This window comes from Tarenaya hassleriana, unplaced genomic scaffold (genome assembly GCF_000463585.1).
Source record: "Tarenaya hassleriana unplaced genomic scaffold, ASM46358v1 Cleome44, whole genome shotgun sequence".
Taxonomy (NCBI): domain Eukaryota; kingdom Viridiplantae; phylum Streptophyta; class Magnoliopsida; order Brassicales; family Cleomaceae; genus Tarenaya; species Tarenaya hassleriana.
Genome location: NW_010967136.1, coordinates 543,114 through 564,826, shown reverse-complemented (window position 1 = coordinate 564,826; position 21,713 = coordinate 543,114). Strand labels below are relative to the sequence as shown.

The 21,713-nt window shown below is 36.7% G+C and overlaps 5 protein-coding genes across 8 annotated transcripts; 2 read left to right on the top strand and 3 right to left on the bottom strand.

Moving 5' to 3' along the window:
* Positions 1 to 1,331: 1,331 nt before the first annotated feature.
* LOC104825344 (BAG family molecular chaperone regulator 3) lies at positions 1,332 to 2,260 on the bottom strand. Its single transcript, XM_010557667.1, has 2 exons — positions 1,927 to 2,260; positions 1,332 to 1,438 (listed from the first exon to the last, which is right to left on the bottom strand). Exons 1-2 carry the CDS (start codon positions 2,210 to 2,212, stop codon positions 1,332 to 1,334), a joined length of 393 nt encoding a protein of 130 aa, XP_010555969.1. The 5' UTR covers positions 2,213 to 2,260.
* Positions 2,261 to 8,079: 5,819 nt separating this feature from the next.
* Positions 8,080 to 12,310, top strand: LOC104825310 (uncharacterized membrane protein At3g27390). Of its 3 annotated transcripts, XM_010557621.2 has the most exons (12): positions 8,108 to 8,187; positions 8,385 to 8,453; positions 8,568 to 8,728; positions 9,485 to 9,593; positions 9,680 to 9,872; positions 9,960 to 10,093; positions 10,360 to 10,648; positions 10,730 to 10,836; positions 10,911 to 11,049; positions 11,130 to 11,325; positions 11,425 to 11,674; positions 11,762 to 12,310. In XM_010557621.2, exons 3-12 carry the CDS (start codon positions 8,635 to 8,637, stop codon positions 12,006 to 12,008), a joined length of 1,758 nt encoding a protein of 585 aa, XP_010555923.1. In that variant the 5' UTR covers positions 8,108 to 8,187; positions 8,385 to 8,453; positions 8,568 to 8,634; the 3' UTR covers positions 12,009 to 12,310. The 3 variants fall into 3 exon arrangements, with proteins under 3 accessions (XP_010555922.1, XP_010555923.1, XP_010555921.1); XM_010557620.1 differs by lacking the exon at positions 8,385 to 8,453 and having other exon boundaries at positions 8,080 to 8,187; XM_010557619.2 differs by lacking the exon at positions 8,108 to 8,187 and having other exon boundaries at positions 8,236 to 8,453.
* Positions 12,311 to 14,252: 1,942 nt separating this feature from the next.
* Positions 14,253 to 16,578, bottom strand: LOC104825307 (ATP synthase mitochondrial F1 complex assembly factor 2). Of its 2 annotated transcripts, none has more exons than XM_010557615.1 (5): positions 16,088 to 16,578; positions 15,564 to 15,738; positions 15,188 to 15,465; positions 14,972 to 15,079; positions 14,253 to 14,744 (listed from the first exon to the last, which is right to left on the bottom strand). In XM_010557615.1, exons 1-4 carry the CDS (start codon positions 16,499 to 16,501, stop codon positions 14,972 to 14,974), a joined length of 975 nt encoding a protein of 324 aa, XP_010555917.1. In that variant the 5' UTR covers positions 16,502 to 16,578; the 3' UTR covers positions 14,253 to 14,744. The 2 variants fall into 2 exon arrangements, with proteins under 2 accessions (XP_010555917.1, XP_010555916.1); XM_010557614.1 differs by having other exon boundaries at positions 14,253 to 14,735.
* A 347-nt stretch (positions 16,579 to 16,925) lies between these two features.
* On the top strand, positions 16,926 to 17,994 carry LOC104825308. Its single transcript, XM_010557616.1, has one exon. It carries the CDS (start codon positions 16,958 to 16,960, stop codon positions 17,576 to 17,578), a length of 621 nt encoding a protein of 206 aa, XP_010555918.1. The 5' UTR covers positions 16,926 to 16,957; the 3' UTR covers positions 17,579 to 17,994.
* On the bottom strand, positions 17,866 to 20,368 carry LOC104825309. The gene is made up of 6 exons (XM_010557618.1): positions 20,193 to 20,368; positions 18,771 to 19,462; positions 18,596 to 18,664; positions 18,447 to 18,498; positions 18,252 to 18,356; positions 17,866 to 18,122 (listed from the first exon to the last, which is right to left on the bottom strand). The coding sequence occupies exons 1-6, from the start codon at positions 20,259 to 20,261 to the stop codon at positions 18,090 to 18,092; spliced, it is 1,020 nt and encodes a 339-aa protein (XP_010555920.1). The 5' UTR covers positions 20,262 to 20,368; the 3' UTR covers positions 17,866 to 18,089.
* Positions 20,369 to 21,713: the final 1,345 nt, after the last annotated feature.

Genomic DNA, 21,713 nt, shown 5'->3' with positions numbered 1-21,713 from the left:
TAAAACGATTTGGAGTGGATTGATATATTTTTAGCGCGTTAAAAAACAGATTGTATTAGACTGGGTTAAAATATTCCCAGATCAAAATGAGTCGGGATGGATTGAGACGGGCTAACCCATTTACATCCCTACCTTTAGATGACGTTTTAGCTTTAAACAAAAATATTTTGTCCAAAATACCTTTTGTAATTACTCTGATTAATGATAAAATATTGTCATTTTTAACTTTCCAATAAAATAATAGCGGTTAAATTTAGAAAAATATTAAAAATTACGAAAATATAAAAACGTCATTTGTTTTAAAACAACAATTTTACTCTAAAAAGTCATCTAAAGTTAAAAAAAAAGGAGGGAGTAACATTTATATATTTATATTGTATTTTCCCTTTTTTCAATCTATCAAATTTCCTTGGATCATGTTGCATCTAACAATTTCAGGGTTTTTATATATATAAAAAAAAAATCCAAAAACGACGAATACTAGTCGCTGAGACAGCTCAGTCCACATTGGTCCAAATAAAGCCCGCATGACTTTGGTCCATCGAGACTCAATAAACCTTTTTTTTTTTTTTTTGTAAATTTTAGCCTAAATGACCATGCGGATTAAAAGTTGTTGTTTTTCTTACCATAAAATATTAAATATAAGAATTAATTAACTGAAATCCATATATAAATTAACTGTACTTGTGCCAATTAAAGCCAGGGCTTTTTAAATCACCACTTTCATTAGTGCCGGCGTGCACGCGTGCCATACTATTAATTGTATCATACACACACACACACACACACACACATATATATATATATAAACATACATCTTTACAGATAATTATGGATACATGTATGTATTTCATGTATGTCTCAGTCTCAGCACAGAATATACAATGTTCGTCGACACTCTCGTATCTGGAATTTTCATATATAGAGCGTAAAATACTTCTTTTTTTATACTTAATTTCTAAATAATTTTTTGTTTATTATTATCTTCCACATATGTTAGATTCAAACCATAAAATTTTAGGGTTTCAAGAATTCATGAAAAAAAAATCTTGATGACACAATACAACAACGTCGCCTTAAAGAAAACATTTGCAACAAACAAACTACATAACGAAGGCAAACTCAATCCCCTCTCTCCGGTGGTTATAGAGACTAATAATCAAGAGCTAACCGATGGTAAACATATGCATATGCCAAATTAGCAGTAATTAATTCGATTTCTTTTATAATACAAGCTTACAGGCAGTGAAAAATCAAGTAAGAGATGAGTAATTAGGGGACTAATCACACAGTAATTGGGAGATTAGTGGATTCGGTACGGAGAAGGAGCTTCATCTCCTTGAGGGCAGGATCTTCCAACAGCAAGTCCCTCTGTACAGTATTCTCTGCTCTCTTGCCTCCATCCCACTCGCCATCGATATTATCATCTTCATTTCACCTGTGGTTTAAAATTAATTACATATATATGGCAAAACATACATATTTATTTATATTTACATATATATATATATATATATATATATATATATATATTGTAGAACCCAATTTGGATTGTTCAACCGATGAAATGAGAATGCAAAGCGTCTGCCTCACCCCGATTCGAGCCTCAGGTTGGAAAGTGGACGTAATTTCAATTACATGGGTTGTTTCCACTCCATATAGTAGACTGGATCTCGGTTCATGACACTTAATTATCTAAAAATATATATATAGGGGTTGCAAACGTTCGTACCAATACGAAATATTTTGTGGCATGTAACCATTTTAAGCTAAATCTCTCTCTCTCTCTGTATATATATATAATTGTCTTTTACAAAAATATCAAAAGAAATTAAATGCACCTATTGTATACGACATATATATATATATGCACATGTAAACATATATGTATATATGTATGTGCCATGTATTATATAAGATAATTACCGAAAGTGGAGTTGGAGTCGATGGAGATTTCATGCCAAAACTGAGAAGCAGTGGAGAAGACTCTGACAGTTATCAAATCTTCAACGTTCTGTCCTCCCGGTCTCTTCTGAACCAGCATTCCTCCCGGCCTCTTCTCCCACTCGATGTTGTTGTTACCTGATGATGATGATGATGATGATGATGACGATGATGATGATGATCTTTTATGATCATGTCCTTTTTTGGCAATCCCGATTCCTCCACACCCAAATCCTATGCAGAACCTCTTTGGCCTTAGACTTCTCATGCTTTTTTTTTTGTGTGTGTATATGGGTGGGTGTTGTTGTTAGCGGAGGAGAGACTTGTTGCGTTATATAGAAGGACTGAAGGGATTCGAGCATGGACCAAGAAAAATAAAATAATTATTATTAAAATCAGTATAAAGTAACTAATAAATATATGCAAAAAACGTACCAGCCGTCGAATATATTATTTTGGACATTTTTTTTTAAATATGGTATTAGTTGGGCGGTTTCAAGTGTTTCTTAGAAAATTCTTTTCGGTTTGGTCAAAGAGGCTTAGTTAGTAATCTTCGCATTTTAAGTAATTCTCCAAAAATAGTTTGAGTATATTTTGGTTACATCTTAAATTATTTCGAATTATATTATAAATTGACCAATGTAGTATATATACATATACTAATTAAATGAATGTGAAAAGAAAATGAAATGAGTAGTGTTTTTTTGTGTTCCGACAATGCAATGAGTGGTTAAGAGAATCTCAAGTTTCGTTTGTTCGGTCGTGGCTTCATATATACTCTTACTTGTTTTTTCTTACGAAAAATCTCTAATGTGATTAGTAGTGAGCTACCGATTTCTAACTGATCTTATAATCAATGACATAATATATATATATATATATATATATATATATATATTGATAACTGAGTGTTCTAAACCAAAATCAAACTAATCTAAGAATTGCGGGTCAACCATATAATTTTGGAATATACGACATCTTTCCAAATTTGAGATTCGAATTTAAAATGATACACACGTTTTGTGTCTCATTTTACCGGTTAAACTATCTAAGTTTCAGTAATTAATAATATATATAGTTCTTCGAAACGAACTCTAATGGCCTTTGAACATGATTATATATGTGATGCCAAATAGTATTTTAAATATTATATATATGTATTAGAGTTTGTAAATATATTATGTTTCTTTAATAAGTAGTTACGAAAATACGGTAAATTAAAACTATTAAAAACAGGAAACTATAACTGATTTGTCTTGTATATAGATATGACTTCTATATCATATATATATATATATATATATATATATACATATAATCCATATGACAGAATATTTAGTGTTAAAGAAATTTAGTACGAATATTTACTATATGTAGTAAAACTGAAAGAAATTTAAATCGAATATTTCGGGTAGCAAAGTTCAGTTTTTAGTTTAATTTTTGAAGTTTATAAATATCATAAATTTAGAATTTATTTAGTTTTGATAAAAACAAAATATTTTGAAAATTTTGATAAAAAATTGTTTAGTTTAATTGTTTTCTTTCAAATTACCTAATAACAAATATATCTATTTAACGTTTAGCTCATATTTCGATAAGATGCAAAATTTGTTTAGATACGGTTCGAGATTGATTATCGTTAAAAAAAATATTCATTTAAAACAAATTTGATCCATTTTTATTGATTTTAATAATAATATTTACCATTTCCAAACCAAAACGTGAACCGTCGGCCTTTTTGTTTTGTCCAAGCTTTCACCTCAATCATTTCAATTTTTTTATTTATTTATTATCACAACTATTATTTTCCCTTTTTATTCGATGTTATCGTCTAAATAGTTTTATTAAATAAAACCTATCTTTTTTTTTTTGTCTTGGCCTTTTTCGGGGTCATGTCATATGATAAAAGCGTGGATTTTGGGGTTAGTTAGTTAGGCCAATAATATCTTCTTTAAGATATGTCCCTTGGGGCTCACTTTATCGTCGCATCGCATGGACGGTTTGGTTATCCTTTTGGGTATCAACCCATGTGATTTCAAAAGCCACACATAAAATATTGCATTACATATATTTATTTCATATTTAAGTCTTTATTTCTTTTTCTTAAATTAAATCACCTTTTCTTTTATATATTTTTTTTAAATTGAATGGAACACAGATCAAAATAAATTTTAGTGAAATGTCTTTTGAGCACAATCCTTTTTTTTTTAGGGAAAATGTATCCAACTTTACAAATTATGCTAAATAAATATCTAAATTTTTTAATTTGATCTAATTAATAGTTTGAGTGTTATAATATTTTAAATTGATATCTCAAATATTAAAATATTCTAAATAGGTATTTTAACTCATGAAATACGCGGTAATTCTCAACCTCAACTCTAACGACAATATATAAATTAGACGTTAATTTTCAATAAAAAAACAAAATTTACGAAATTGATGATAATTTTCAATCTCGATTGCGATGATAAGGTATAAATCAAATGTTAATTTCTAACATAAAAAACGAATCAAGGTTGTAAATTGCTATTGATTGCCTGAGTTGGAATATCTATTTAAAATATTTTAATATCTTAACATTTGAGATATTAATTTAAAATTTTTTACTATAAAAACACAGACAACCATGGCATACAAATATAGGACATAAATTCGGGTGAAATAAATAATTTAATATATATATATATATATATATATAAAGCTTAGAGAAAATTGAAATAATTAAATTAATTTTCGATATTTTTTTTTTGCATGATTTGTGGCACTCGTGTCTTACATTAAAAGGAGAGATCAATTTTCGGGTCCTTCATGGTTTGGCCAATCAAGTTTGGTCTTACCATTCGCACACGCACGCACTTATCCACACCTTTCGATTATGATAGTTACCGAAATTAAATTGTTATTATTTTTTTTTCTAATTTTAAATTTCATATATTAACAAACACTAATTCGTGGACCTCAAAATTGATAGCTCCCCTCCCCTCTTTCTAATTATACAAAAAAAAAATGCGAAATAAACATAGAAACAATTTTATAAATAAACTCGCCAACGTGATTTTAGGCGTGGTGTATCTCTCGTAAAGACAAATATCTATATATTTTCCAAGTCCATCAATATATATACACACGTGTATATACATATTTACACATGGATACGTGCATTTAACAAAGTATAATAATATTGGAATTAAATTAAGTTAATTATTCTATGTGCGAGGGAAACCAGAAAATAAGGTGAAAAAAAGTAAATAAAAGAAATAAAAAAGGGGGGCCATGCAGAAGGGAGGCGAAGCACGAGGAAGACCCATTCACATTTCCCCATCAGATTTGCAACTATTGCGTGCACCTCTCTCCATCAAATTTCACATACATACATATTTTCATATATATACATACGATATATATATAGTTGGATATAGACAAATTTATTAGGAAAATTTCCCAAAAAAAATAATATTGAACTTACAAAAATATATATAATAAAACTTTTAATTTGTAAAGTTATCTAACTTACAACAACTTTACAAATAAAGCGTCTGTCTCATCCCAAATTCGAATATTAAATTTAGAAAAGAACGTATAATTCAAATCACATGTTAGTTTTCGGTCTCATGATTATTATGAACCTTGGTTCAGAATACCCGATTACAAAAAAAAAAGTTTTAGAGTAAAACCTTCGACTTGTCAATTATTTTTCTAATAAACTTTTCTTATATATATATATATGTATCTATCTATATATATATATATATGAAAAATTATATATGATTAGTTTATTTGGTTAATAATAGAATAATCGAATCAATTTGAACCGAATAAAACATAAATGTAATCGAACCGGATTACACATGTCTAAAACCTGATAGTCATGATTATGTTCTAAAACTAAAAACAAAAATACTAAATCTGAACCTGAAACGAATAAAGAAATAACAAAAAAAAATGTAGATTTCTTTAAGAAAACAAACATTGTTTATCATAATTGAATCAAATTTAGACCAAATCAAATTAAATTCTAAAATCGAAATATATGAATTCGAATATAATCGAACCGAAACTCGAATAAGTCACGCCTAAATAGAACAATTATATCAAAATAATATTAGTAACAATTGGTTATTATAAATGGAAGCATAGAATTCTAGATGTTATGACTGTATTCTGTATATAAATATTCCGGTCCGGTTTCTTATGCAACTGTGGAGCCGGTTTACTGGTTTCGATTCGGGTTAATGGATTGTCCTTGTGACGTATAAACCAGGAAGTAACTACAATATATGATATGACATGGAAATAACCCCTATATTTGCTGAAATTTACTGTAGGCCCAAAAGAAAAATTTGTGAGCAGAATCTCAACGGGCACTTTTTCGGGCCCATAGACTAAACAAGACCAATAAAAGGTGCATTTTGTAAGCTTAAAAGTATGGGCCTTTCATGACCCATAATGTTAATGTAGTAGGCCCATTGAAAATAAACCTAAACTTCGAGTTTGACTCGGTACAAAGCGAAAATGCAGGGGTGTGTCTGCAACTAAACTAAAAACAGGGGTCAATTTGAAAATATTTTTGGCCAGATTTGTTTTGTAGTAGTTACCTAATGATTTTTTCCTCCAGAGTAGGGGTGGCCATTTCGGTTAATAACCGAATAACCGAACCGAACCGAACCGACTAACAGCGGTTCGGTTCGGTTCGGTTATTTGCTTAATAACCGAACGGTTGAGGAAGTTGAATAACCGTTCGGGTTCGGTTCGGTTCGGTTAATAACCGAATAACCGCGGTTAATCGAACGGTTATTAGAGTTTTTATAATATTTTAATTTTTACCCTTATTATTATTAGTGTTATTTTTTTGTAGTTCATTTGTACCTTATGTGTTTCACCTAATAAACCATAAAATTTAATATTTTTAACTTTTAATCTAATTATTGAAGTTTTTGTAAATTTTTTTTAACTTTTTTGGAGGATTAATTATTTTATAGATTTATTTGGATAAATATTTTGAAGTTTGTATAGGATTAATATTCTTTTTTTTTTTAAATATATCATAACCGAACCGAACCGATTTAAAACCGAACCGAATAAACCGAAAAATTTAACCGTTTGGTTATAATTTTATTATGCAAAAACCGGACCGAACCGAACCGAAACCGAACCGAATCGAACCGAATAAATCTATATAACCGTTTGGGTATGATTTTTTTATAACCGAAATAACCGAACCCGAAATAACCGAACCGAAAACCGAACCGAAACCCGAAATGGCCACCCCTACCCCAGAGTACAAATTGATTCATTCTCTATGGCAAATATAGTATCACATATTCTTACGCCGCCAAATTTAAAAATGCTCTATACAACATATTTTAAATGTGCGGGAAAATATATAACGCAATCACACCTATACACACGCATGTATATGCGATGGAATACACATATATATTTATTCATTCCAAAATTGATGGATATACATAAATAACATAATCCATAATATTCACCCAAAAAAACACAATCCATAATAAATAATATATGCAGCGAAATCTCCAGTCCTCCTAAATTCCTGAAAATCTATGTAATAATATTGAAAAAACCTTTAAAATATATAATTGGTATATATTTTTTATGGATAATTATTAATTTGAATTACTAGTGGTTAATCACTATACATATATATTTATAATATATTAATATTAAAAATAAAATACAAAAATTAAATAAAAAAGAAAACAAAAGAAAAACACAATGAAAACACTTTTATTGTCAAATCTCTTCTTTTTATTACATTACAATAAAAATATCATACATTTATATTAAAAATTATTGAACAGAATAAGATAACTGAAAAACAAATAAAACAAAAGATAATTGATACAATAATATTTTATTTCCAAGTATCTTTAATTATTATCAATTATATCTATTTCCAGTTTCTATTTCAACAATTAATATATATATCTCAGTTGGCAGCATATTAATATATATCTCAAGTGGCAGCCGACAACATGTCCCTCCATACGAAAGGAAGGCCATCGAACACTATTCTAATTTAAATCTTTAAAAAAAAATCATTTTAATGGCATATATATCTTTTTTTTCCTCCAAAAAAAGAATAAATATTTTATTCTATATCTCTCGATAGGTGGGAGAAAAAAAAAATGTTCGCTGATGCGTTAAGCTCAAACACCAAACCATTAAAAAAAAAAATTCATTCTTTGCTTCTTCTCCGCCATATGAGACAAGCAGGTCGGTCTCCGTTTCTTGTGTTCTCTGCTATTTTCGATTTCTTTTTTCTTTTATTTTTGGGGTTTATCCAGAGGAAAGACGGTTCTTTTTAAACCGTAGATCGACGCATCAGTCAGTGGAATCCATTTAAAGGATTTTAGTTTATTTTTAAAAAAATATTTATGTTCAAACCTTGAACTTCCCGAAAACCTCGGCAGGAAGAAAACCTCTTGTACTTGTCGTGTTGGTTTACAGTTCCCATGGTGGTTTCCTGCCTTGCAACTCCTGTAATGGGTTTCTCTCCAACTTCTACTTCGTTTTCCTTATTCTGTGTTCATTTTCTCTGATTCTGGTGCCTGAAATTGATGCAGAAGATGTGGTTTTGGTTGGGTTTGTTTCAGGAAAGCTTCTGACTGGTTCTGTCATGGATCTGTGTTGAATTTTCCGGGATTAGAGTAGGGATATTCAATGGAGCCTCCTAAGGGAATTCTGGCTTCTTTATGGCATTTTATACGTTTTCTTCCTTATTTCACTGGGTTACTGTTTCTGGGTGTCATTAAAGGTACGCACTTTCGCTAAATCTTTACTTATATTGGCACAATTTTTATGCTTTGGGGGCGTATACTATTGGGTGATGGTACTGGTAAGAACTTATCCTATGATTTGGAATCTAGTGTTAATGTCGATGATGAGGTTCTTTGCTTGTTTTCTGGGCGTCATTAAAGTTGCGGACTTTTGACGAATCCTGCACTTCTTTCGATCCATTTTCGTTGTTTCAGACATAGATTTCATAAGGGTTTCTGGTAAGAACATTTCCGAGGATTTGACTTCGCACCACATTGTTTCTCCTCATTCGCTTACAGTACATGACGTTGACTTGGATTGAGTGCTTCATTTTGTTGATATTCTCAGGATGGTTTCTGACAGATTCTTAGGTCTTTGCTTGTATCTTATGTCAGGAGTGTTTTAATTCTCGTATGTTGCATTCATCCGTGGAAACTGGACATATGATGATCTCTTTCTGTTAGCCAGAGACGATCAATTTATACAATGTCGTTTCATCTATGGTGTTATTAGTTCATCATTCAAGTTGATCCATCGCCTAGTTAGTGAAAGCACATTCATATTGGCATTTGATTTGAGTCAGGCCCCAGTTGTTCTTTTCGTGTTTATACAATGTTAACAATCACTTCATCGATCCTTCAAGTTCATAATTTTTAATCGAAATAAACTCCTAACCCATTGAATTCTTTCTGGTTTTATGGATTTGCCACAAAAAAGGTTTTCTGATTCGAGGAGACAAACGCTTTTCCCGTAGGTATCATTTTCTGCCCGCTGATATGCCTCATTGTGACTGTTGGCAACTCTTTGATCATACTGGGTCTTTTGCCGGCACATACCATTTGGACTTTTTATTGCCTGCTGAGGTAATTCTTTCTGAAACATTCTGTATCTGATACTATGTTATCTATTCATGTTTAATCTCCTTATCCTTTATTTCTCTAATGTGCAGTGCTAAACAATTAGGACCAATCTTGAAGTTTTTCCTGTCTTTATGTCTTCCTGTTGGTGTCATCATCTGGCCAGTGGTTGGTATCATTGGAAGTGTTCTTGGAAGTGCTTTGTATGGATTTCTTTCGCCGATATTTTCCACCTTTGACGCTGTTGGCGAGGGGAAACCTGACCAGCTTTTCCATTGCTTTTACGTAAGTCAATGCATTTTTTTTTCCGTTCTTCATTTGCCCATGTTTGTGACCGGAGAGGATTATGATTATTCGTCAAATCATGTTTAGGATGGAACTTGGAGCACCATCAATGGCAGCTTTACTGTTGTTCGTGATTTTAAAGACGTGTGCTTTCACTCATACTTCTCGCTCATGGATGAACTTAGACAATATCGCCCTGACCGGGAATATTACGAGATAAGGTCTGTCTCTTCTTTGCTCACTCATGTTTTTGTCAATCCCTTTTGTCTTTAGGATCTTTTCAAATCCAATCCAGAGTGTTTGGTTGAGGAGAAAACGAAGGAAAATCTGAGAAAGAGGCGGGGGGAAAACCCGTGTTTTGTTTCTGTTATTCTACAGAAATGTACTTAGGATTGCTCTAATTGCATATTCTGATCAATACACGTGCTAATACAAGGCCTATACATGAAAACTATATGTGTAATAGATCCTTTACTTTATGCCTCAGGTTATTTCAACTTCCTGGAGCTTTCATATCCGGAGTTCTCGGGATAATTGTCGATTTCCCAATAATTACGCTCATAGCCTTGTGCAAAAGCCCTTACATGTTGTTTAAGGGTTGGAGCCGTCTATTTCACGATCTCATTGGACGTGAAGGCCCGTTCTTGGAGACGATATGTGTCCCCATTGCCGGCCTCGTGATCTTACTATGGCCCCTTGCAGTTGTAGGATCGGTTTTGGGATCGATGGTTTCTAGCTTCTTCCTTGGCTCTTACGCTGGTTTTGTCTCGTATCAGGTTCTTGACTGAAATCTGGGAAATCTTTTCAAGTGATCATCATTCAATGAAAATTCTGATCGATGGTTAAATGTCACACAGGAGTCATCTTTCTTCTACGGGCTCTGCTATATCGTTGCTTCTTTGTCTATTTACGATGAGTACAGCAACGATGTTCTTGATATGTCTGAAGGATCTTGTTTTCCGAGGTTGTCTACTGATTTACCTCAACCATGGCAATCTTTGCGTGTTTTCTGAATCCGGGTTTATCTTTTTTTAACAGGCCAAAGTACCGGAAACATGAAGAGGGCTCGGTGGCATTTTCTCGTGGGAGTTCGTTTTCGAGGCCGGGATCATTCAAAACCGCGCCATCGAGAACAGGGTCGATCAGAGGGCCAATGATTGACCTGAAGCCACTTGATGTATTGGATTTTACCCGTCTTCTTCTCTTCTAATCCATCTGTTTCTCTGTATACACACGAAAACATGTTTGATCTCGCAGATGCTCGAAGATCTTTTCCGGGAATGTAGGAAGTACGGGGAAGAGCTTGTGGCGAAGGGGCTGATAAACTCGAAGGACATCGAGGAAGCAAAATCGAGCAAAGGCAGCCAAGTGATCAGCGTCGGGTTACCGGCTTATTCCCTTCTTCAAGGCCTTCTATGCTCCATCAAAGCCAACTCCACTGGCATATTACTGAGTAAGTTTTTCATGGATTAATATCATCGAGAAACCGAGCGAGAAACGGGAAAAATGTTTTGGTTTGTAAGTTGAAAAAGATTCGATCTTTGCATCGTAGATGACGGTGCGACGGAGATAACAAGCACGAACCGGCCTAAAGACGCGTTCTTTGATTGGTTTTTCAACCCGTTTTTGATCCTTAAGGACCAGATCAAAGCTGCAAACCTCACCGACGATGCAGAAGAGTATCTCGGGAAGTTGGTTTTGTTGTACGGCGATTCAGACAGGCTGAAAAGCTCGACTTTCGGTTCTGGTTCTCCTCCTCTGTCTGATCTCAAAAGGGCAGAACTCGATGCCTTTGCTCGCAGGTGATGATTCCTAGAAAAACTGTTCCAGTTTCCAGAAATTCTGTTATGTTGGTTGAGACTAAGGGTTAACCGATTTTGATTTTCTAGACTTCAAGGGCTCACGAAATCGGTATCAAGGTATCCGACGTTTCGGCGCCTTTTCTCAGCTCTTGTCAAGACCTTGTCGGATGATCTGGACAAGAAACATGGCGGCGGCGGAAACGGGTCTCGGACAGTTCCTCGATCTGTTTCTCGGATTTTCAGCTCGAAATCGTTCAAGAGGAAATCTCCGAGCAACAACGGTTCTGACAAAGAATCGCAAAACGGCGTCATAAAGGACGTGGATATCGTGTAAAGACAGCGTTCTGATCTCGTCGTTGTTTCGTTCGAGCTCGACACGAAGGTGCGTTCGGACATCGAGGAAAGCTTCGAGATTTCATCTAAAACAGAAAACTTCTGTACAGTCTCTCTTGTCTGGATGATTGAGATCAATTCTTGATTTCTGGTGAAATTATACAGACAGATCCATGTTTACATCGTTTTTGTTCTTCTTCTTCTTCACGCTTTTCAATTACAGAACACACTTCAACATGTTCTTCAGAAACAGCAGAACCACTTCTTCTGCAATGGAAGAAACAGAAACAGTGTTTTAAGCTTTTCGCATTTTGACCCCAATATTTTCAAAACGATGCAGAAATGGGCACTACATATTTTATTTTGCTGTCATTCGCTATTAAATTCCTGGATTCTCCAAAATCAGACCCGAAACTTTGAATTGTTTCGTCTGAACACCCACATGGACACCTAGTGCAGAAACAACCTGCTAAGGTCTAGTTCAGGATTTGATTCTAATCATGAGAAACTAGATGTTTGATTTCTATTCGTGATTAAACCTTTTTCTTTCGATCGATTTTCAGAGTTTAAACAACTAAACACGATTAAAAAAAGACTTAAATATGTCGGGAGAAAATGTACCGTGGGGGGAGGTTCTTGAAAGGGGCCATTGTCGAGATTGCCGTGGGGTTGGGAAGAGGGACGAGCACTGCCGTTGTTCGTCTTCTTCTCGTCCCTTGCTTTTGCGAATATGACCGTGAAACCTTCGGCCGATGACGGATCGTTCACGTCCCATTCCCCGAACTTGGGCAATGGCCTTCCTCCTTGTTGCTGCTGCTTTTTTTTTTAAATGTAAACACATGTAAGAATCATTAGAACCAGCATGATACATTTAAAAAAAACATGGTTTTAGATGGGAATTGGGAGGGGAAATGGATTCAGAAACTTAATATAAATATCTCACAGATGCCATTGGAACAAATCTAAGAGGGCAGGATCTTTCACAAGTTTACATTAGCTTTCTGCAACAATAGAGATTTCAAGAGAAAAGATTGGTTATTTACACAAAACAAAGGAGAAGAATGTCAGAGATGAGACAACTAATGAACGTTTGAGGTTTGGACTCCCTACGGGTTTATTGTTGCAAGTTGCAAACAGAAAACGTTGTTCAGAAACGTGTTTCTGTTTGAAGACTACGCGACGTGTTCATCTTCCGTTTCAGAACGGCACGCTGTTTCTGTTTCTTCGGGCTGGCCTTGTTTGCCATTTGTCATTAGGCGTAACTATATAAATTTCTCCAATTAAATAACGCCACGTGTCAGATTGACTTCTTCAGAGAAAAACACGCGCCTCAGGAAATATCCGGTGCTTCTTCACTGTATAAGCCGACGTTGGTATCCACAGTGAACGGTCAGGATTAACTAACAATTCCAGTGGTCCCCATATCTCAGGAGATCTACGGTTATCATGACGCAGACAACCTCTTAACCTACACGTAATCTCACAGTGACAGATGCTGCTGCGTATATGTACACATATTTTGTGTCCGTAATCGCCATTTGATAGTCTGGGTCAACAACAAATTAATTAAACACGTGTGTGTATATATATATATATATATAGGAATTGTTTTCAGATTTTGTTCATCCATCGTTGTCGTTCTCTCTCTTTCTGTCCGAGAATATGGCGTCCGGTTTGATCGGAAGGGCGGTTGGAGCGAAGCCGGCGAGGCTATCCGCGGCGGCGCATCTGATTCAGACGCGGTGGATGGCGTCGGAGACGGAGGCGCAGAAGGTTGAACCGAGGGCCTCGAGCGGCGGCGGAGGATCGAACATGAAGACTTTCCAGATCTATCGGTGGATAAGCGACAGCCGTGATGAGTACACAAAGGAAAGACTTGAACTGTGCTCGTGCCTGTCCAAAGGGTTTGAACCCTGGCAAGCAGATCACTCACATCAAGCAGCTTCAGCTTTCTTAAGGGTACTAACTCATCAGCTCTAAGCTTAATAGAGTCTGCCAACAAGTTGGAACCTCATCCATTCTTGTGTTCCTGATGCCGATATTAGCCGCCCAAACGCTTGCATTTTCCTCCACATTTGGGTTTGTGTGGAGTGATCTTGCTGAAATTTCTTGCAGCTGAGTAATAAAGGTTAGAACTTTAACTTCACCTGCTCTTCTTTGGCGTTGCTATGCATTGTTCTTTATAAAAAAGCAATTCACGCTTTTTTTGGATCTCTGCATTGATGATCATGAACACAACATGAAATGTTATCAAATGATCATATCAGACCTAATCATATCACTAGTTTGGTCGTTCACCTTCCTCGACATATCACCAAACTATATATATAATCAAACACACCCAACTCAAGAACTAGAATCAAACAAGAAAAAAGAGGATGCCACCATCAGAAACAGCCTTGTTCTTCTTCTCCTTGTTCTGCGTTGCCATGTGTTATTATATCGTGCAGGCTTCTAACAGGTTTCAGTTTCCTCGCCCAAGTTCTCGGGAATCCGAAGTTTCCTCATATATTATTACCGTAGAAGGTAACATAGCTTAATCACTGTTAATGGGAACTTAGAAGGGTAATTTGCAGCATCTTGAATCTCAAGCTCTTGATGTTTTTCTTCCCAAGGTTGCAACAACAACTGTGAAACAGCTTGTTGTGGCTGTAACATTGAGAAACAGCCGCCGGTTTGTGAAAAGTGCTGCCAACTCGAGCCCTGACCCAACGCTACTACCGATTTCCTGCAGAAACTATCTAAGTTCATTCATGTAAACTAGAGAGAGGATTCGAAACAAAACCCCGGAGGTAAATCTGTATTTTTATTGGTAAAGCGGGAAAAAAGCAATGTGTTTCTGTTATTCTTGCAAGAACACAAACTCGCATATCATCTAAATTAACAACAGATGAAGCACGGTAAGTTCAGAGAGAAACTCTCTCCTCGAGGGCAACTAAGAAGAGAAAATGTGAAAAGATGTACTCAGTTTGTCTGGGATAGTCCGAGAAACACAGTGGCTGACGAGATTTGGACTTTTAGATCCGCAATATCAATGTCATGTCCCCCTTCAACCAGTCCCCACTTATCCACCTGCTTATGTAATATGTTCAGATGAAGGTGAGAATATATAAAATGTCGATGCTTGCTTGCTCGTGCAAAAACCAAAGGCAAATGCAATAGCGGTGAGAGAAGAATAACCTGCGAATCTTCTTCGAGTCTGGTCAATTCGATTGCGTCCTCGATCTGCAATTTCCCACGAAAGATGCCAATAGCAATCACGAGAGAATGAGCTGCTGCTGAAAGTGCATCAATGGCTGCCAGTTCATAGTCATTCGACTTCTTTAGAAGATCTTCCACCGCTTTCAAGAGTCCATCGTCTTGTTTTCCCCCGAAGATGCTAGAATACACTTTTGGCTTAAACCCGAATTCTGACTCTACCCACTTTAGTAGAGGATCGATCTTCTCTACCTGACGATCTTGAAACAGAGGCCTATCCCCCGGTAAGTTTACGAGAAGAGGACATATAAGCTATTGAAAAAAGGTTATGAAATAAACGAAAATGAAAAGATTATACTGTGAATTTCGCTAGTCAGGTCGTTATCATCAGGAGCACGATAGAAAACAAGATCTTGATTCATCTTATCCACCAGGTTTGCGATGGTCTTGGAACGGGTAAGAGGAACTCTCTCAAGGGCAGTACATGCAAGTTTCATGAGAGGCATTGTGAAGGGCCTGATGCCATCTTTTTGCTGTGCCCAGATTCATCGCATCATCAATCCGGATTAATAACCATGAAAACGATAAATCAAAAGTAGATTTTGGAAACTAAGGATCACAAGTTAGAAACTTAGAATCACACCCCAAATCCACAGAACAGAGAGAATGGATATGGATAGAAATCAAAAGCTACAACTTCTCGGCTCGTTTATCCAATAAACTATGAACAGATCCAAATATCAGGAGCAGTATAAAGCAGCAAGAATCTCAGATAAATCCCAGTAAAAGCATAATTCCTCTCGTTTCCTAAATTAGGTGTAACTTGAAATGAACCTAAGGGAGAGATGCCAAAACTAGAAATGAACATCAAAGTGAGCAAACCTGGTACTCCCATTCAGCTGCAATGGCCTTTGCCAGAGCTAAAGATCGCAACTTGAGAGGCCTTTTCGAAGGGGTTTTTAGGGTTCTGTAATCGAGCATCACCGTCCATCCATTTCCATCGTCCGCCTCTCTCGTGGTCACCTTCCGGTAAAATCTCTTCCCCACGATCGAGCCCGTCATGAATGACGTCGGCATCGTCACCGACGTCGCGGCTTCGTCCATCCGACGAGCATTCTTCGCCTTCACGTAGACGGGTTGTTCCTCCGGCTTGTCGAAAGTAAACGACGTCGACGATGGCTGACCATCGGACTCGGATTGACGCGCGGCAGAGATCGTGCTCAAGGATCGAGAACGAGTGATCGAATCAGAGTACCTAACTGACTTAAGAGCTCTCCGGGCAAGCATCGCCGCCATGAATCCTCCGCCTCCGTTGGGTCTACTTCTACCCCTGACGCACCGAAATTTGATTTAGCTAGCCTAGGGTTCTAAGTCAGAGGATTGAAAGGACCCAACGACGTCGTTGCGTACATATCTCCTGGTCGCGCCACGTCATCATAGCTGGACCCATTTGTGGACCCCATGTCATTTATTTTTGTTTTCCCGGATTATATATGTAAATGTGTATACGACACTTTATTTATGCTTCTTCTTGTAAGAAAATGGATTTTTCATTTTCAAATTGCTTATCTTCGACTGTAGTTGGTCGGGTCTGGATAGTTCATTGACTTGGCCAACAAGTAATTTGTTTTGACTTTGACCATTCCTTGTTCTGCAAGTATACTCCGCCATTACAGCTCTTACAATAAAAACCAAGCAGCCTTCATCATTGTCTTCCAAATTGTTCCTCAGTCTCAGGGATCAACGGCTGAGATGAAGCGGGAGGGATGGCAGCACGGTATGGTGAGGACCTACAGGATTCTGCCTCCGCCGCTGAATCCGAGGCCGGGGTTGAGACCGGTCAACTCGTTGACTTCTCCCCCAACTGCGGGGTTATTTACCAAAGTGCCATCCAAGCCGACCAACCACTCCAAGTTCACCGGCAAATGTGGTCAGCCGAGGTGCCTTGACTGCCACTTGCGTCCGACCACCAAAGCCAAGGACAAGACCAAAGGCGAATCAAAGCTGAGATCGTACGACTCTGTCTCCACCTACAAGCTGCTCACATGGCGGGTCGCCGGCGGGAGATCATCTCGTTTGAACTTCCCCGGTGTTTCCGCCACCGGAATCCTCGATCTCCTGTCGGAAGACAGGTGGGTGGAGAATTACGATAACGGATATGATGATGAAGACGGAGACGAAGCAATGAAGATTAACTGTGATGCTGGTGAAAATGATTGCAATGATGATGGGCCTCGTGGTGATGATGATGATGATGATGGCGATGACGAGAAAACCAGAATAAGCGACGTGGGTATCGTGCTTGATCACGTGGAAGAGACTGAAGAAGAAGGCTGGTGTTTGGTTGAAGAAATGATGATTATTGATCTGTAAATTCCATGTTTCCCAATGATGTATCATGTGCATGGATCTGCATTTCTTCTCTTTTAAAATTTCTTGAACTGTCAGTCCAATGATTTCGATTATAAAACGTTATCATTCTATGCAAAGTTTCCAGCTTTTTATCCTGCGACTAAGCCATTCCTGCAACTGCAAATCATATATTTCAAGGGGAAATAGATGCATCACGAAAGAAAAGTGACTCGATGATACCTTCACTGAATTAATATGAAGACGAAAACCTCCAAAAGGTTCAGAGGGTTTACAAGACGATCGATTCGTATACACGAAAGAAACTTTCTTTATCACCACCAACGTTTCCTATGGCACGCTGAGACTCTCTCTGGGCGGGAAGAGCACATCGGTGCCTTTTCTTACAAGTCTTCTTTTTATATAAAAGAACGCTAACACGAGACAGTGACAAATCTTTCTAAAAACCCCTTTCGAGTGACAGAGAAGGAAGAATTCTTGGGATCCATCTTATTTGCTGCCATTTTCCAGAGTTTCAGAGCTTCCGGCTCTGTGATTTTCCCTTCACCTGAAAGAAAACGTCTTCAATGGAGTTTTCTGGCTGTCTTTTACTTCAAAACCCGCAAAAGGCGAAACCTTTTTTCTTTCCGATTTTGTAGAAATGCAAGTTCTTGAAAGAAAAAGGTGTGGACTTTACCTTCTTTGCATGGTTTTTCGGCGCTTCTGTATCGCCGAGCGCTTGAGGTTTGAAGCAGAGACAAAGGGAACGTTTCTTCTTCGGTTTCTTCTCCTGCTTTCTTCCCTGAAATGAAATCACAGGCAGAATCAGTGTCAAGTTAACCTTACCGAGAAATGACAACTCACAGTCCCTTCAATGTAACCGGAATTTAACCTTTTTCCTTGTCGGGTTCTGGTCGTGAGTTTTAGATTTTGTCATCAAACAGCTGCACGAGGAAAAAATGGCGGAAAAAACGGTGTAATCAGTACCAGAAAACCAATTGTGATGCAATTTAAACGGACAGGGGAAACAGATGGTCTTACTTGAGGAACCCGAATCTCCGGCGAATTGGTATTTCATCTTTGTTCAGAGACGTATGATCAATTCTTTCACTGCATTTACGTGACGAAAACGTGAGATACCGATATTTGGAGAAAAGTAGATAGTGATAGTGAGATTTCATAGCGGAAGAAAAACAGCAATCTGGGTTTTTTTTACCTTCGATTCTCTGAAAAGGAAGTCTTTTTCGCTGCATCTGAGGTTCGAGGAGGGGCTGAAATCTCCACAGATACTCTCCAACCGGGCGAGTTCTTGGTTAGTGATCTTCTACCTTCGACTCCGTCTTTCTTCGGCAACTCCTCAACCTCGTCCTCGTTGCCAACCGAGCTGTTTTCCTTCCGGGAATTCTCCACAGAAGGCACCATAACATCATCCAAACCCTTGTTATCATCTGCAACGACAGGTTTACAGATCGAATTCTCCACATCAGGAACTTTTTCTGAAACCTCAGCATCAATCTGAAGGCTTTTCCTCCCGGATTCGTTTTTCTCGACATTCAAACCTGACCCATCACTCCCCGTGACCGTTCCGATTTCACTAGCACATTCCTTAACCTCTTGATTTTGAAGAGGGTCAGATTCTGAAGGATTTGGCGAAACTGCAGAATCTGCCAAAGGTTGTTCAGGCGTTTCATCGGCAGCAACGGCAGCACCTTTCTTGGCCTCGGCTTTTCTCTTGTAGTGAGCCTCGAAGAAGGCTTTTTTCTGGGCAACCGAACCAGGACGGGAGAATTTCTCGGCTTCTTCGACGTACTTCTTGTGGGAGAAACTCGACCATTTTCCCCATTCGAGAGACTCTGTCATGAATCTGCCAAAGGAGATTGACTGGCTAAGCGCATGGAGCGGGTTTTCCTGCAAGCCAACCACGAAAAAAAGATAGTCTTTATTACCAAAACTGACTGAGGATCAAATCCTTTACTAGAAACTCAAGCCAAATTTAGCAAATTTCGATTGAATCAGAAGGAGAAATCTTGTTTTTTGGGGGAAAATTGCAAGGAAGGATCCATAAGAACACGCCAAGGGTTTCACCAGGATCTCTGTTCTATTGCCTGCAACTAATCCGATCTCTATTTCTGATAAGCCTTGTGGATTTTCTGTTTGGTTCCCGGGAAAATCGAGGGTATGAAGAAACAGAGTCATTTTCTGGTTGAATCCAGCTTTGATAATCAAATCATCAGCTAGAAATCGACCAGATTCGGCAACCTTGTGGTGAACCAACGAAGAAAACTTATTCTAGGGGAAATCGCGAGGAAGGATTCATAAGAACTCGGCTATGGATTCACCAGCCTAGTCTGCAACTAATCTGTTCTCGCTTTGATATAAAGTCTTGTCGAGTTTTCTGTTTGGTTTCCGGGAAAATCGAGGCTAAGATAGAAACTACAACACAGAATCAAAGATTTTTTGGGAAACCCGTCTGCGAGCTATGCACACTGATCCCAAAGGTAATGAGTTTTCTTCGAGACATCGACCCAAAACTTCTCCAGCTCGGAATCCATAAAAATTTTCCCGGAAAATTCAACAAACGTCAAAAGATTCGGACATAATAAAAGCTTGAAGCATTAACAACATCACATGAACAAACCTCATGGGATTCACGGGAAATAGACGCCGTGTAAGAAAACGAATGAACCAAACAGGCAGATTCACCCATTGATTCAGATCGAAGCTTTCCTCCGGCAAGAGCCTCTCGATGGGGGGAGATTTCGAGCTTTCTCCCAGCTCCAGAAATTTTGTCTGGATCTCTCTCTTTCTCCTCAGCCAAACGGCTAGAATTCGAAATTCAAAAATATGCTTTTTCTTTTTTTCCTATTTTCCCTGCGGTTGAAAAGAACTGGGATTTTCTTTCGAGCCAAACACGTCAGGGGAAAATCCGCGGAATCTTCTTCGGATCAGGGTCCCACACAAGGAGATCGAATCAAACCCAGAAAAAATATATAATGGGAGCAAACGAAAATTGAGAAAAGGCTCGGAATTTTTGAGGATGAGATTGGAAAAATCCAACAAGAAAAATGATTTCTGCTTTGGTCCCGAAATGAAGTGGTTGAGAATCGAAGCAAAGGGGGAGTTTTTTGGTATCCTCAACCGAATTCGATCAGTTTACAAATCTATTTTTGGAAATTAAAAAAAAATAAGAAATTTCTGAATTTGTAAAATATGGAAAAATAAATTTCTAAACTTTTTAACAGATAATTTATTTTAAAATTTATAAAATATATTATTATAATTACTAAATTTGTTAATTGGTTTTAAAAAAAACTTCAACGATCCAAAAAATTAATTTGAAAATTATAATGATATATTTTACAAATTTGAAAAATATAATGATATATCTTGCAAGTTTGAGAATAATTTTATTAAAGAAAAAATTTAGGAATTTATTTTCTACCATTTTATAAATTTAAGAATTTTTATGGGTTTTAACCAAAAAATTAATATATTTTTTTTTTTGCAAAAGAATATGTAGAAATTTTTTGCTGTAATTATACACTCCAATATCATATTTATTGGTTTCAAGTTATCTTGATACTAAAATAGGAGGCTGTTGGAAAAAAAATTATAGATTAGGGCAGTCTATATCATATCCAATGTTAGAATTTTACTGGACTGAAATAATTTACAATTGAAAAAAGAATATATCAATGCAAAAGGTAGAATATATTTTTTTTAATCATAAATTGTTTTAAAAAAATCATTATATAAATATATTGAGTGCAGACACACACAAAAAAAAAGTTTTTTGGTATAATTTTAATTTTGGAGTCTAAAAATATTTCTATAATATGGATTGGTTGAGGTATCAACATTGGGGACTTTTGCCTGAGTATTTTGTACGACCGACCAGACAGACAGCTTTGGATTGCAAGTAATGTCTGTAACTTCCGATATAACTTATAATCTTACCATACATACTTGTAGATGCAGAGACATAATCCAATTCAATGCAACCCCATCCTATAAAGCCACCATCTTTCTTCCTTAATTGTAAAATAAAAAAGTTTCAATCTTTTTCCCCCCCCCTTTCCTAAATTAGGTGTAACTTGAAATGAACCTAAGGGAGAGATGCCAAAACTAGAAATGAACATCAAAGTGAGCAAACCTGTAC